The sequence below is a fragment of the Athalia rosae genome, chromosome 6 (assembly GCF_917208135.1).
Source record: "Athalia rosae chromosome 6, iyAthRosa1.1, whole genome shotgun sequence".
In the NCBI taxonomy this organism is placed as follows: Eukaryota; Metazoa; Arthropoda; class Insecta; order Hymenoptera; family Athaliidae; genus Athalia; species Athalia rosae.
Window position 1 is genome coordinate 10440306 of NC_064031.1, and position 16361 is coordinate 10456666.

Below are 16361 nucleotides of genomic sequence, written 5' to 3' on the forward strand. Positions count from 1 at the left end.
TTTCAAAATATAAAAAATCATAACGCACAAACATATGCTTTTCCTCTTGCGAAATCAGTCTTGTAAGACTTCTAAATTCATTGAACAGCATCGATTCCAAATGCCAGGAAAGGCCGCCACGCTGAAATCTGTTTATCAAACCGATGATCCTAAATTACACAGCGTCGTTAATATACAATGTGGGTATAAAGAAGAATACAAGCTATATAAATAAACATCATATGATATATTTAAACAACCAGTAGTAACAAAGGTAGGCATCTTTTTATGCACCCATAGCAACAAAACAGCATTCTTCCTATTTCATAGAAGCTGATTATTTTTTGTGTATATATTTATATATATTCCATACATTATATACACTCGGAAAAAATAATTGTCGATTTAAACGTAACTAACAATTTCAATATAGTATATCACGAAGAGGAAGAGGAAGAAACAGAAATAAATTTTACGTTATTGCGTAGCATTAATTAATATAATTCATAATCTTTAATGACTTTATGCTCCTAAATAAAAATATATATTATATATATGTTTATATACATATATACGTGTATATATATATATATAATATATTACGATATAATATATATATACCATTCATCTTATTAAAGAATATCATTTCATATGTATTGTTATATTAAATATATGTATATATTTTTTGCATATTTATTTTCATTTAAATATCTATAGTAGTATGTAATATCTATTACGCTTTAATGTACAATTCATATTATTAATTAGCGCACAGAGCTCTGACTCGTAATCAGTGCAACTAGCTATACCATATGTATACGATTCGATTTTTAGATTTATTCATTTTAACGTTATTGTTCTTTTCTTACGAGTGATCATCATTGTTATTACATTAATATTATTCCCAATAATATTAATATTATTGTTATTATCGTCATTTTTTATCAATTTCATTATTTATAATCTTTTTTTTTTTTTTTTTTTTTGATTTTCTTTTTCTATTTATTTGGTCTTACAGTGTAACGTTGCTTCAGTCGACTTTGGCAGAGGTGTGCGGTACAGCCGTGTAAAACTTGAATTATCTCGTATACCGATAACTAAAGACGTTTTATTGTAAGCATGCCTGTTCCCTGAGTTGGTACATACAACCTCTTCAGTCTTTCCCCATAACTTTTAATTCAATACCTACGGTAGTTCGTCGATACGATTATTGATCATAACGTACTGTACGGTTTACCCTAGAAAATAATACGGAAGTAAGTATACATATGTAAATCCATACATAAGTAGATGTATGTAAGTGGTAAAACAGGCTTATCATTTTTAAAGGCAATACGCCTAATTGAATACACGTATATATCCTAGCGATCAGTTTAGTATTTAGTTTAGTTTTCGAGAGTTCAGATTAATACGTCTGAAGGTCGCAGTGGAAATAATTATTACACCCTGCGGATTGTTCAATAATATCAAGCACAGAGTTCGAGGGGTTATATAATTAGATATACAATTCTACAATATAATAAAGCGACGTTTTTCAAATTGTCATTAGCTATATCACGGCGCCAGTCCTTTTTTTCCGTATACTCCTAAAATTGGGTACACCCGAGGCACAGTCATAGTATGTATAAATTAACAATTAATACCAACGACTTCGATCCAACCAACGTGTGGACGATTAGAAAAAAAATCCAAAATATATCATATCGCAAAAATAATAAACTGATTTAATCATGCTCTATAAATTTAAACGTGCAACACTGAAAATAACTCTACATGAGTTTAACAAGTTTTCTCTCTCCCACACTTTCTCTTTTCTGTCAGGATATCGACGACCGCACCTTGTACGAGCACGTGGTACATCCTCAACCCTTTCGTTTTCGACAATTATTACAAAGATTGCTATCGATGTTACATGTATAACTAATCTTGTGAGGATCATCATTTACCCCTATCAAATCTTAAACAAAAAGAATAACAGGTTCACTTCGAACCGATAAAAGACACCGCTTAGTAATCGGTAGATACGCAAATGTACCTATTTATTTACAAAGATTCTAAAAGTACTGAGATAGGAATGGTGCGACATCCGCGTCATGCACGGTCAACTCCCAAAGGCAGCAGCGTTACGTCACGGAAAATGCATAGGAAACAACAAAAGTAGTCGCCAGCTACGTTATTAAAATCATAACTCTATTGATTGAAATTTTATTCTACTATAATGGTAGCCAATCTCTTAGGTCGCTTCCCAGTTCTCTGTTTCCTGTGTACGATCGGATCTCTTTTGCCCGGACGAGACGTCGTCTCAGAGGACTCAACGGAGCTGTCGGAACTGCTGGTATTTTGTTCAAGCTTTCGTTTTCTTGCCCTTGTAACTGGACCGTTGCTATTCCCACTCCCATCTATTTGGATCGTCTCATCCTCAGGCTCTCGTTTACGTCTTTTGGGTCTAGGCCCACCAGATTGTTCAATTTTTTCAGACTTTCTGGCAATCCTTGGTGAGTTTGAGTCAGAAGATGAAGAAAGGGAACTGAGATACTCATTCACTCTCTCCTCGCCAAAGTCAAAAGCACTTGGTTGCGCTGGCGAGGTGGAAGCTACCGTCGTTGTAGTACTGGGAGGCCTGAGGAGTTGAGTAGAAGGACTCGAAGAAGCAGTCGATGCAGAGGAAGACACAGAGCTGGAGGTGGACCGTTTGTGGAGTTTACGTCGTTGTGCGAGCTTGGCACCGTCTACTTCTCTCAGCCTAAAACTTTCACTTTTCTCGCTGGTCGAAGGCGCTAATGTCAATGTCGAAGATGAAGATTCGGCGACAGGAGTTATAGGTGGTGCAGTTGAGCCCACGATCCACTCGTGGTTCGCTAGTTCAGATGCTGTTAATCTGCGATTAGGATCAGCGGTCAAAAGTCCCCTAGCAACTTCTTTTGCCGTAGCTGATACACCTCGCCATGCTTCTCCCTCAAAGTCTATATCACCAGCTTTTACACGGGATGCAAAGTCAGGGGAGCCTGCCCTAAATGGCGGCCGTCCTGAGAGCATGGAGTAAAGTATCGCACCCAAGCTCCACAAGTCACAACTTTCGTCGTAGCCCTGTCTCGCCAGTACTTCAGGTGCTGCATAAGGAAGCGTGAAGCAGGGAGTATGGAGAGGTTCGCGGCCACGTCTTATCCTGGCAAATCCAAAATCAACTACTTTTATCGACGAATCATCGCCAGTTTGCGCGAACACTATATTCTCAGGTTTAAGGTCCCGATGAACTACACCTCTCGAGTGCATGAAACGAACAGCAGAGGCCAGCTGGCGCATTATGCGACTTGCTTGGATCTCTGAGAAAGGTTTCGACTTCCGCATCAATTCACCACCTTTCAAAAGCTCCATGACGAGGTAAGTATGAGCTCTGTCTTGATGGACTTCGATTAGTTTCACTATATTAGGATGACCCTGACAGGTCTTTAGGAGATTAGCTTCCCTTCCGCAGTCAACTCTTCTGCTGACTATTTTGACCGCGAATTCCTGCTGGGACCGACGATGCCGACAACGACGACATACCGAAAAACTACCATCCCCTAGGGCGTCCTCTCTGGGGTCAAGTTCGTACGTTTTAAAAAATGTTGATTCCTCAAATCGCGCAGCCAAGACGTCTGAGGCTGATGGTCTTTGGTGTTGCCCGTCGTTCGCCCCTCGCTCTACGTGCTTAAATATATCCTCGCTAACCACGTTCTCCGCGAATAATATCGACGGTGCGACGTAAGAATAACCCTGGAATTTGGAAATAATAGTTAAAGAAATGCTTCCTTTTCCTTCAAACGTCTAGCTACCATAAACATCTGCTATTTCTTACCCTGAATATCTTATCATAATTCGGGGGTACGACAGCGGGGCTATCGGCAGCGACCATTTTCGTGAATTCCTCCGAGAAGTTGCTGGTGTCCAGTTCGTGAGCGATTCTTGGAACAAAGGGTGGTGTGATTTTTCTACTCTCCAAAGCTTCCCAGCTGAACGGGGGCGAAGAATTTTTAAAAAAGGCGTGCTCTTTCAGTTCTTTTGCGTCCCTGGGTCCTCCGCCTAGTCTCTGACGAGGATCTTTCACCAAAAGACTCGATATAAAACTGCGTACCGAGGTGCTAAGATGACCAGGTATAGGTGGTTCAGTTTTTAAAATTCTCCTAGATATTTCTTGTTGCGTGTTTCTTTCTCCCTCAACCGTAAAGGGTGAAGCGCCCGTGAGGAGTTCATAGGTCAAAACCCCCACGCTCCACCAGTCGACGGCCTGAAAGTAATTCAGTAAGAAATTTATCACAAATCGCTACATCATAGCGCACTATTCATTAGATCTAAAAAATTGTCGGAGATCCAAAAACTTACTATATCATGCCCAGCAGATCCTCCTCTGACGACTTCAGGCGCCATATACTCTATCGTTCCACAAAAAGAATAGGCACGAGCGTTGTGTTCTCTTTCATGCGGTAGAAACTCTTTACTAAGGCCAAAATCTGTGAGAACAATGTGACCCTCGCGATCCAGTAATATATTCTCGAGCTTAATGTCTCTGTAAATAATGCCCAACTGAAAAAAAGAAGAATAATGAACAAAAAAAAATACAAACACAAATAGAAAAACAATCGTCACACGTCTCTGCATAGATTTTCGGAGTAGACCTGGGTATCGTAAAATATCATATTGCAAGTACCTTGTGGAGATGTTCAAGAGCGAGGATAATCTCTCCTATGTAAACTCTCACTTCATCCTCGGTAAAATGTTCGCGTTGATATAAATGTGTAAATAATTCACCGCCGCTAACATAATCTGGAAAAAAACGGGAGAAAAAAAAAAAGTTCAATAAAAACTTTTAAATCAAGAATTTATTCAAGATATCAAACGCGTTTATTCCGCGCGTCAAGGTAGGACAAATCTCTCCAAGGTGACTATTATCTATACCAAAAAAGCATGGCCGAATGTGAACGTTGTGTTTCAATTTCGTATAAATTACGTATTTCGGAATCGGCAAATAATTTTTTCTGTTTTCATGTCAAGGAATCCAGCAGTTTTTATTCGTTATACACCTTACCTAATATCAAATGAAGTTTCGCATCCGTTTGAAAAGCGTAGTGCAGAGTGACCAAGAACGGACTGTCCCGCACAGCTTCCAAAACTTGTCTTTCAGTTTTAGTATGCTCCGTAGTTTTTTTCTTTTGAACAATCGAGGCCTTTTTCAAAACCTTCATCGCGTACAGTCGCCCCGCATCTGCACCCGTCCTTTTCCTAACGAGAAAGACCTTCCCATACGCTAAAGTAGTAAAATTAACAAAATTCATCAGATTAAATATACAGCTGCGATACCATGCATACGATGATTAGCAGAGTCTAAAAAACAAACATAGCGAACTAATTGAAATTTGAGAAAAATAAAGTAAAAAAAATTGTTTATCTTCAATAATTCAATGAACAGCAATGGAGGAGATTCGATGTACTAACCTCCGGTTCCAAGCACTTTGAGAAGGTCAAAGTGGGACATGTCGACCCTTTGACCTCCATTGTCGGCCAGGTTAACTGTGAAAAAAAATTCACAACTTGATTAAAAAATATGTCAAAAAAATGGCGAAAGGTATGAAATTCAAAGTATGGTTAGCAGGAATTTTGCAGGGAATGAGTATCGCAAATCAAATGAGAGAAATGAAAAGTGGTCTGTAGCAATCGCTGTTACTCGGATCTAGTCGAGAATAGAATTTTGAGAAATAAGAGATCATGATACGATACAACTTATAGCAATTTCGCGGCGTAGGTCGGCACTTGTGTACGAAAAAAGTATACAAACAAAAAACAAAACGGTCGTTGTTTATGCTCCGAAAATATGTGAGCAAACTATTTGAATATCCTACGTATGTGTGCATGTACATACGTTCGCATATTATACACGGCCATTTATATCTGTGTACAGTATTCGAGTTAAACCGTCTATCGGTATGTGTAATAAATGAATTTAGCAAGCCCGGCGGTGGCCCCGCGCGCAACAATTTCTTCGCGAAACTTCTGATCAGCTATACCATTGCGTAAGGTAGAAGTTTTTATATACGTTCATATAACACAAAATTCAACTAACGGTATAATACATCGAGCGCGCGGTCTGGCGACTCAGCGCTGCGAGAATGCTGAAATAAAAAATTATCTTCAAAATGTTCAATTACAGAATTAAAGAGTGAAAATTTCGCAAAAAGAAAGGTTCGCGTGCATAAATTATAGATATTTTTTCTATTCCCCCTCCAGTACATTATAACACGCGAGAAGATTCAGAACGGAACGATATTTTTAACAACCGACGAATAGGCGCGAGACAAATAAATCCCCGATTATATCGTTCTCGTTATAAAAGTGTTGCGATCGGTGCTGCAATATTGAGACGGCTGCAGCGATGACGCTGTCAGAATTGTATAAACAACGTGAGGTGTCTGAAGTCAGATAAATGGAGTAGGAAGAAGAAAAGTATAGACGAAGAAGATGCGGTCTCTGTAATTACAGAAATATAAGAAAAATTAGCGATTCTTGAGCAGAGAAGTGATATTGCTCGTTCTCTGAGGGAACACGCGCGCAAAATGACTCGTGATTTGTGTCAAGGTGGTGGTGACGGCGGCCATGATCGAATTCAGGTAGGTACGTACACAACGTGGTGTTATACGCTGCGTTGCCTAGAATTTGACCCAGTTATCATCGTCCGCTGAAAAGCGACATTTCGCTCGGCTCAAATGTAAATCATAGATGGATGTACAGGTTTAATTGATTCGCAATAAGATTAACGTGGTTTCAGATCGGTGCGGTGTGGAGAATCGATCCCGCGTGAATGGAAATCGGAAGATCTGTTCCGCGTTCGACCTATGGAACGGTATATATTAGCAGTTTGTGGGATAATCAGGGACGACCGAAAAAGTCGAAAACAGGTCCGACCGTCGGTCTTGGTGATCGGCGAGTAACGCTATACACCAAACCGCACTCCGCAAAGCTCTGGTGCCACCGGCTCGCAACTGCAGAAGTTCCGCTTTTGCTTGACCCAGATTGCCAGCATTCACTCGCTATTTCGTAACGGGACCGACTTTCTTTCGGTTCTTCGAACGCCACGAGCTGCCGCCGCTATTGCGGTATTAAATACACGGAGAGACACGTCTCTGCATACGTCCATCCATACATACCGGTAGGTATTATATACCTGCAGCACACATCGCGTCCGCGCCAATAAATGTTGATAAATCCGCGAAAGGTTTGAGCGAATTCGCGAATTGAGTCTACGTGTAGTACCCGCGTATGTACGACGTACCGCAACGTATCCGTACTGCAGCTTCACCTTTCTCGAAGACATTTCTTTCAATTTCTCATTCATCGCGTAGTCGTCAGCGTTTCTCGAATATGGGTGGAGGTCACACGTGTAGTATAATATACGGTACAGCGTATAGCTATGAATTCCATCGCCAAATACGGCCAGGAAAGGGGGGGGGATTTAACCGATGAACTACTCGAGCCCCGCGACCTTGAAGTTCGCGGAAACCGGCGTGTGATGACTTCGGGTTTTCGATCATCGGGAATATGAGGAAGGGAAATATAACGCCGTGTGTAATAAACATGATCGCCGTATCACGGCGTTACGTAACGCACATGCATATCCCCGTATAGTCTGAATTTTGTTATTGATGTTATTGTGGAGTAGAGCCGCAGCAAAACCTTACTCGTTTGTAATAAATAAGATAAATAGGTACGTATACTACGAGATAGAAGAAGAATGCAAAAGAAGTGCAGTAGCTGGCGTAAGTTGCTGCTTCAGGTACCACATCGATACAAGGAGATATAACGAGCCATTTTACATCGACGTGTTAATAAACACGGTTTACTATTACGTTTCGTTATGTTCGATCGGTAAAATACGTACACGCGTCTATGCATAGGCGCCCTGACTGGCGATATTACAGTGGCTCATCTTCTCTACACCACAGAGCTGAAAGAAGGCGTTGCGGCGCACCGCGTACACGCTTTATTAGCAGACGACGCAGACGTCAAAAGCAAAACAGACGTGGCCAGGTCGTATTTATCAGCGATCGCTACTCCTCAAATGAAAATATGTTTTCAAACTTTTATTCGCATCTATTTATTTATTTATCTCTTCCCACCCGGAGTCGTAAACAATGAAAATTCCACCCGTGTCCAAAAATGAACCGAAAATTCGAGATAACGTTAAGAAAAAATAAAAAAAAAAAATAAAAAAAAAGATTTCCACTCCCGAATTACTCGGGGTACCAGGGATTATAATTTATTGTAATGAAACGACTCGCGCTACACGACGAAAATAACTGCCAAATATAAATGAAATTTTCTGCCAGAATTAATCGGATTCGGCGAAAGTATATATACATACATGCGCATATATTATGTGTTACCGCAGCGGCACTATAGGCAAACGTGTGTATGTATATCTATACATAGTCAATCGTCGAAAAATTTCTGGAGCTTCGCAGCTTCGAAGCGAAAATAAGTTTGTTTGTTAAAAGCTGTTGTTGTTGTGCTGATGTTGTTGTTGTTGTTTCAACATTATTGGTTACTGAATAACGCTGACGCATATGGACTGACTGACCGGTACACTAAACTTGCATCAGAAAATACGCTTTCGTATATTAAGTATACACAAAGAAATTTTCATCACACGTAAATATATCTGTGTACACTTATATATTTGACTCATTTATACACACAACGTATACGTACGTTTTATCTATATATGTATATTGCAGGAGATAAATAAAGATGCACACACTTTTATATGTATACCGATGTACGTATATTTGTAGACAAGAAAATTGTGAGCAATAACAGTTTTCTAAACAACGAATAATGTTAAATAGCTGCAACAGTACAAAGGCGACCCAAATTAAATATATATCACCGTTTTGTTCGAGGTCATTAAAATTCCCTAGTTCCAAGGATTTTCTTCAAAGGCTCGTTAGAATACTAATTACCACCGGGAAACACACAATTATACGTCTAGGCAGGTATGTTGAGTCAGTCGGTCAACGGTGGTTATACAGGTTTAAAGTTCGGCCGGCGAGTATTAAAAATGAAACTGACCGCAAAGTTCGATCTCTAATTTTAAATTCTCCATTATTCTTTATAAAATAACACACCGTTGCAAGTTTTATAATCTACGCGTTTACGATACACATCATACCTGTATTGAACGTAAAAAAAGTCACTTGCGACCAAATAAAAATATACAAGAGAGAGAGAGAAAAAATATAGAAAAGGGAAATTAAATGAAATAAAATGAAATGAAAAAAGGCGAAATAAGGAGAAAAAAAAAAAAAAAAAAAAAACTGCGCGTTTGAAATTCGAAAGTGGCCTGGCAGGACTGGTGATCGAAGGTAAACGCCGCTTATAAAACGAGCTCGGCGAATCGATTCGAACGATTCTCGGACGTTCGTTCTCTCCGCGATATCACCTATACGTACAAGTACAATACTACGCCACGTATAGTACTACATGCGATAGTAATACAATACTCTGATTAAAACGCGTGTACATGTACATCTGTGAGTACCGCCACGTACACCGTAGACAAATTCTGTGATGTTAGTTCTCGCGGCTGAATGAATTTCGTATTACGTGTACAGTCTGTCGTTTTCTGAATGCGGGGAAAAATGGGGATGATATAATTATCGTCGTCTGGATCGGTCGAGGGACTTTACCTCTTGGTTTTTGATCGCAGTCTCCGTTCACGGGGTGCGGAGAGGCCGGCGAATCGCTGACGTCCAGCTCATTGATAGCCTTTGCCAAACCACAGGAACCAGCCGATGCTCCTGAACCACCTGATACCGAGGTCCATTTAATCCCCCTACCACCGACAGTCGAGTGATCAGATTCACCGATCATCTCGACGTCGCTACCGTCCTCGAAATATCCGCTTTCGTGTTCCGGGTTCTTCATTATTACAATTATGTGTGTGTCGGCGGTATGTTTCTTCGACTTTTTTTTTAAATTATTTCAGCAGTCGCGCGAAATTGATACAATTCGTTTCTTCTTTCGTCGCGTTTTATTCCATAAGTCACTTTCGACAATGAGAACAAAGGCGAGGTTCTCAACTGTCTGGATCCTCCGTTAAAACGGTAAAACAGCGGCTGTTTTATTTTTATTTTTATTTTTATTTTATTTTTATTTTACGAGAGCGAGGGGCGACCGAGCACTCGGCCATGGTCAGCTGACGAGAACCGCGTGCGTCTGACAACTGCGGCGTGCATCGAACGTGGACTTTGTGGACGGCGTGCAACGTTATCGCCGAACGTCAGAGTTTATTCGTATTCCTCCACGTTGTATAGCCGCCTCCGCTGGTTCTGCATATGGCAAAATTGTATTGTCGTTGCAGTGCAGATGTCCCAGATTATTTGTTAAAAAGATCCTTGAAGTTGTATATAATAAATGTAAATATGCGTTACGAACGTATAACAAGTCGCCAATAAGAACGATCGATCGATAGAAGCTGGGTTGTTGTTTTTTTTTGTTCTCTCCTTCATCCGCGTATCTCGTTCTCTCGGCTTTGACTAGCTCGTTGGAAAGTAAAAAATAACTTATCTATTTCACTGTCCGACGTTTAATTTCGTGCACTTTCAACTTCAAGTTGGTCCCTCCCACCCAACACTCTCGTTGTGTTCCTCCTCCGATCGTCGCACAATGTATTTTATTTTTAAACCGCAAACTTTACTCTCAACCGAACCGCACTCTTCTCGCCACTCACTCGCTCACTCTATTTCTCTCCGTATTTTCGTCTCTCTCCTTCTCTCTCTCGCTCTCTCTCTGTCTCTCTCTCTCTCGGGGCGGGCAGATACGGTCAGAGTCGATTTGATATGTATTCGGCTGATTGGCACTCGACGATTATAAATTCCTCTTCTCACCGTTATTATTCTTCTAGAGGTTTATTGTTATTATTTTTTTATATCATCCTCATTCACGATCGAGAGTCTTTAGTTTTTTTCGTGCGATGCAGATTCTCGGCAAAAGTCGCACTTCGTTATACGTATAATCTCCGATTCAACGGTGACTTGCGGTAATGGTGTAACGTTGCCATCGGGACCTTCGCGAGCACCGAATTATCAGGGTCGTATCTCTCATCCCAGTCTTTAGTTTCCTCTACTACTCCGACGTCGACATCCCCCACTTCGCCTCCTATTTTTCGTAACACAATAAAACGAGTGTAGACACAGTCGATTGAAGGACGTCGGTAGCTTGTACCTCCTGCTTCTTGTAATCCTGGCGATCTTTCGTCTAGACTTGAGAAAATTGACCCCCGTACGGAGGTGTACGGCGCGTGTCACAATCTGCTCGTAGAGTTTAGAGCTCCAGTTGTTGACTACGCACCTATTTTCTTCTCTCTCTCTCTTTCTCTCTTGACAACTCTCTTTACGGGGGTGTACGCGTTATACGCACCGTAACACGACGTGATAACGCGTGAAATTTTTATGAAATTATCGAGCAAAAAAGACTGCAGAACTAACAATCTTCTCTCGACTAATATCGACGGGGCTGTCCCACTTTCACTGCCAAACTACTCTATAAGTAACCAACAGGCTCCGTGTTACTCACTCTTAATAGTACGTGATGGTTAGCTAAGTGTATTGAAAAAAAAAGAACAGCACACACCGAAGGTTTTTCTCGAAACGTATCGTCTGGAGGCGATAAAGAATTAAAAATGAAATAAATTAATTTCTAGATCGTTCGGTAAATCACAGTTCGAATATTGAACGGCGGTAATTAATAGTTTTATATCTTATCTGAATATCGTATTAAAATTTGAAGTAAAGAAAAAAGGTAAACCTTGACTGTTATTTATCAGGCACAACAATAACAACAACAGTAGCGATAGTGAAAAACAAGGATAAATTATTTTACGCTGCACAATACTGTTCTTCTTTGTGTAAACGCGGTGTGGCCGGTTTATTTTATATTTTTCTTGTTCTTTTTTTTGTCTTTTCACACGTATACAATATGAAACGAGCGTTCATGTGGATAGGTAGGAATGATACGCAAAAAGCAACAACGACGACGACGACGACGACGACATTCGCTTCGTCGTACCGCTAACAGCGAAGTCTATCCACCGCGTGACGCGTGTCGCGGAGTCCCGCTGGCAACTGACCGTAGACACCCCCGCGACTGGTGGGGGAGAGGGTCGAATAGAAGGGGGAGAGGAGAGGCGACAGGAGGGACGCCCCCGCTCTACGCCGCACCTGCCACAGTCGCCCATACTCTGGATACGACCCACCCACGACGACCGCCTGACTAACAGCTGATTTGGAAAACACGAGGGCACCGTTCGCAATTATTCGTCAAGTTCGAATCGACTGGGTTCGTTTCGAGGCAGGAGGTACAAATACCAAAGTAAGATAAGATCCGCGACATTATCAGTGTCAGTAGCCGCATGTTACACGGGCTACGATTTATTATTTTTCTTATTATTATGGTTATTGTTATTGTGATTCTGTTTTTTCGTCGTGTTCCAGGATTGAAATTTAATGCGGACGAGTGGGAAGGGGCGTGAAAATTGATAACTGGTGGTTAAATGTAGGAGCATGATTATTAGGGGTTCGTGTTTTTCCTGCTTTTTGGTTGGAGTTCTGGCATTGCAGGGGACGAGGTAACGGTAACCCTGAGATACTTGTTTCTGCCAGCTGACTATGAACAGCAGATGGGCGCCAGCTACACACTATCAAAGATTGCATAACAAGTTAGTCGTATGGTTATGCAATAATATGTAAGTTAAACGGAGTAATAATTATTAACGTTCAATTGTAGTCGACCATGTAACTATCGGAGGACATTTTATCAGAAGGTTACATCATGCTCATCGTTGATATTTAAGTAATGGTGAAGTAATACCTTGTGGGACTACGTTGAAGATTTCAGTCGTTGCGAAACACTGCACGAAGAGAACAACCGTAGCAGTATCGACTAGGATAATCATTTGTCGAAGAGGAATATGGCATTTATGGACATCAGAAGTACAGAGCAATGAAAAACTTGCGCAAAGATAACTTCTCACAACAGCAACAATGGCAGCTTTTCTCAATTTATTGTAGATAAGGAATGTTATATGGGACTTTTATGAGAGGGCAAATCTTAGCAGAACTAATTTCATATGAAATGGGATGAGCAGGTCTCTGGGTGTGTATACAACGTGATTGCTGTAATAAATACCGAATGTGAGCACGTGGGTGATGGTAGTCTCCGTCTCCGTATCCGTCGACGTCGTAGCGGTGTGCTTTTCAGGCGGGGGAAGTGGAGGTGGCTGCATGGTGTTGCACGACGTGGATACTGCCATATCCGTCATACCTTGTGATTTGTTCGATTCACTCGATTTCGCGCACTTTTCGGTTAGCACGTTTCGGTTCGTAGAGAATTTGGCGTGCACCGCGGAGCCGACTTTTTTTTTATCATTTATCTAAACGACACTTCGTGAACTACGCCTCGCTTGCTCGATTGTTTTTATTTGATAAGCGTTCCGTCTTTCCGTTTTGCGGTAAACCATTCGTTGCTCTACGTTTGTTACTTTATCGCAATGCCGTTATAATCATAGCGAACCTTTGTTAATCGATTAAATCTCCATCAAAATATCAATGAAATATAAGTACACTCGGCCGATATTTGCGGTGTTAGAAATCACGTCCAGTTTCATTGGAAATTATGCTGTTGTTAATCACTACGAACACCGTGTAATTAAAATCACACACGTGCAGACCAATTGCGGCAAGAGTTTCGTTGAAAATTAGACTGGGATAATACCATCGCGTTTTGACACCAAGCGCTAATTCGCCGAGTTAAGAATCCTATTTATATCAATGGTTTTAACGAGTTGAAAATCGTACGTAAATAACCTACGATCCGTCGTATATATCGCGTAAATTGATACCGACAAAAGAATTTACTCATCGCCGTGTATGAGTCGAATATTCGAATGCACGTATTTGATAAAACTTGCTAATTGTATAAGATATGTATAATGCTGCACTGTAAAGGAGTTTTGCGTGAATTATAACACGGGAATTACAAGAGCAAAAATTATATGTCAACTTTGCGCGAATATCATCTTCGAGATTAACACATGACAATCGGCGGCCATGTTTTTTTCTACCTGTCACTTCATCTACTTCATTGTGAGAAACTTTTGATTGAATACTATGATCCCATAACGTTAGGTCACGACCTACTTCCCTCACTTAATGTATTAAACACAGGCAACATATTCTAATAATGCATAAATTCAAGGCTACTCGTTTAACCCATTGTCAATAATTAAATAAGAATCAATCTTCCCCGCGCACTCCGTGCTTCGACTTTAGTGCGTACGGGCCGAGTCCGTTTAGCTTCCGTGTTTTTTTACCGATTTTTAACCATCATGCCATCTGCTGGCTGGTCAACATACTATAAACCCCGCAGATTCGATTTCAAATAATTACAAATTTGATGTAATACATTCACGCATTTTCTCGACATTTTTTGAATTCCGTCAAGTTCTCCTATTTGAATGGCAAGAAAATAAAAAAATTTCACATGCTCTTGACTGACCTGAATTACCAATTATTTCAAGTGGTGCATCAGAAATTACAAATTTCAGGCTGTCTAGTTTTTAAACCAAACTCTGATGACTAAACTGATGAGAAATTAGCATGAAATCATTAAACTCGTACTCTCAGGGCTATTATACTTTTATAATTCCTTCGCATAAAATGCGCACAAACCTCATACATCTTCAATATAATTGAAGATAGACTACGCTTATCCTCAAGCGTACAACTGAATGCCTCGTTGTTATAAGCGCGAATACATCTAGAGAGTGACCTGAATAAAACGTTTACATTTGCGCAATATATTTCTTTATAATTAGTTTCAAGATAAGAAGAAAAAACAACAGATGTCTTGCAATCGAAGTTAGTGTCCCAGTTTGTACCAATCAGTGCTAGGAAAAGCATCACAATGTTTTCACAGAGTTTTCCTTTTTTCAACCATTATTGGCCTTTTTTATTAATTGGTTTTATCTTTTACGTGCTAGGTAACGTTTTTGCTAAATCCTCAAAAGTTGTACGACATACTAAGCAAATCTTTAAACAAAGCTACGAGGACTCTACATCTTTGGAGAAAGAGTTAGAAGGTAGAATGGAATGAAAGCAGATTTTCGTTATGACTTACTCTCACTGAATATAAAATTTTAGAAGAAACTGAACTAGAACAAGATGAACTGGATGATGAATTCGTACCTGCTCTTCCCTCCGACTTACAACACATACCATTTGTCTATACAAGGCCATCTCCGGAGCAGTTGGTTCAAAGAACTCAGGAGTTTTATGAACTTGTAGCAGCGAGACGAAGTATTAGATCATTCAGCTCAGATCCTGTATCAAAGGATATTATACGTGAGATCATAAAGGCAGCTGGTGACTAGCAAGTTTTTAATTTTCGCGAAAATTTCCCATCTTTCCAATACCAAAGTAACATTATTAATATTTTAGGTACTGCACCCAGTGGGGCACATACTGAACCTTGGACTTTTGTGTTGGTATCTGATGTCCAGATCAAGGCTCAAATTAGAGAAATTGTTGAGAGGGAAGAGGAAGTGAATTATAAAAGAAGAATGGGAAAGCAATGGACAACTGATCTGAAACCTCTGAGAACTAATTGGATAAAAGAGTATCTCACTACAGCTCCATACTTGATACTTGTTTTTAAACAAATGTATGGTCTGACGGAGAGTGGAGAGAGAAAGAATCATTATTATCATGATATTAGTGTGGCTATTGCCTGTGGTATACTAATCACAGCAATACAGGTGCTTTTCCATTCCCATCACTTCATCTTCATAATTCAGGAATCTGTACAGAATCCTCCAAGATTAATCAAGAGAATGAGTATCTTCTTTTTTATTACTTCAAGCTTTCTCAACCACATTACTCTGTTTTTTATGTTAAGGCCGCCGGATTAGTAACTGTGGTGAGTACACCGTTGAATGGAGGACCTTCAATCCGTAAAATATTAAATCGTCCTGCCAATGAAAAGCTGGTCCTTGTGTTCCCAGTCGGGTATCCTGCATCAGATGCTACAATGCCAGACCTGCACCGTAAACACCTCTCAGAAATTCTTGTAGAATTTTAGGATTTCTGAATGAGAAACTGATTCTAATAATGTTACCAATGCTGATTGCTACGTTTTAATTGTAATTTTATTCAATAAACATAAACAATATATTTTGATGGACACCGATATGTCTCATAAAAAAAAGTTACAATCTCTGATACTGAACGTTTATTTTCTGGAATATCATATCAAAGAATAGACTAAACCGTGAGATGCTGATTAGTAAGATTCCTGAG

The 16361-nt window shown here is 40.1% G+C and overlaps 2 protein-coding genes across 7 annotated transcripts; one reads left to right on the forward strand and one right to left on the reverse strand.

Moving 5' to 3' along the window:
• Positions 1-207: 207 nt before the first annotated feature.
• Positions 208-13327, reverse strand: LOC105688830 (ribosomal protein S6 kinase alpha-5). 3 transcript variants are annotated; one of them, XM_012405407.3, is made up of 7 exons: positions 13195-13327; positions 5452-5526; positions 5045-5263; positions 4667-4782; positions 4342-4542; positions 3818-4246; positions 208-3735 (listed from the first exon to the last, which is right to left on the reverse strand). In XM_012405407.3, the coding sequence occupies exons 1-7, from the start codon at positions 13325-13327 to the stop codon at positions 2185-2187; spliced, it is 2724 nt and encodes a 907-aa protein (XP_012260830.2). In that variant the 3' UTR covers positions 208-2184. The 3 variants fall into 3 exon arrangements, with proteins under 3 accessions (XP_012260830.2, XP_020709636.2, XP_048513553.1); XM_020853977.2 differs by lacking the exon at positions 13195-13327 and adding an exon at positions 9696-12353; XM_048657596.1 differs by lacking the exon at positions 13195-13327 and adding an exon at positions 6633-6785.
• LOC105688832 (iodotyrosine deiodinase 1) lies at positions 12238-16245 on the forward strand. Of its 4 annotated transcripts, XM_048657606.1 has the most exons (7): positions 12238-12378; positions 12501-12724; positions 12793-13161; positions 15047-15145; positions 15207-15428; positions 15504-15820; positions 15961-16245. In XM_048657606.1, exons 3-7 carry the CDS (start codon positions 13146-13148, stop codon positions 16141-16143), a joined length of 837 nt encoding a protein of 278 aa, XP_048513563.1. In that variant the 5' UTR covers positions 12238-12378; positions 12501-12724; positions 12793-13145; the 3' UTR covers positions 16144-16245. The 4 variants fall into 4 exon arrangements, with proteins under 4 accessions (XP_048513563.1, XP_020709644.2, XP_012260834.2 ...); XM_020853985.3 differs by lacking the exons at positions 12238-12378; positions 12501-12724; positions 12793-13161 and adding an exon at positions 14348-14924; XM_012405411.3 differs by lacking the exons at positions 12238-12378; positions 12501-12724; positions 12793-13161 and having other exon boundaries at positions 14931-15145.
• The last annotated feature ends 116 nt before the right edge of the window (positions 16246-16361 follow it).

Coding starts and splice junctions, on each gene's coding strand:
- LOC105688832 (XM_012405411.3), top strand. CDS start 14,971: ATGTTTTCACAGAGTTTTCCTTTTTTCAACCATTATTGGCCTTTTTTA. Junction 15,146..15,206: donor TTTGGAGAAAGAGTTAGAAG/GTAGAATGGAAT, acceptor ATAAAATTTTAG/AAGAAACTGAACTAGAACAA. Junction 15,821..15,960: donor TACTAATCACAGCAATACAG/GTGCTTTTCCAT, acceptor TTTTATGTTAAG/GCCGCCGGATTAGTAACTGT.
- LOC105688830 (XM_020853977.2), bottom strand. CDS start 9,933: ATGAAGAACCCGGAACACGAAAGCGGATATTTCGAGGACGGTAGCGAC. Junction 5,264..5,451: donor CAAAGTGCTTGGAACCGGAG/GTTAGTACATCG, acceptor TTACTACTTTAG/CGTATGGGAAGGTCTTTCTC. Junction 4,543..4,666: donor CTCTTGAACATCTCCACAAG/GTACTTGCAATA, acceptor TCTTTTTTTCAG/TTGGGCATTATTTACAGAGA.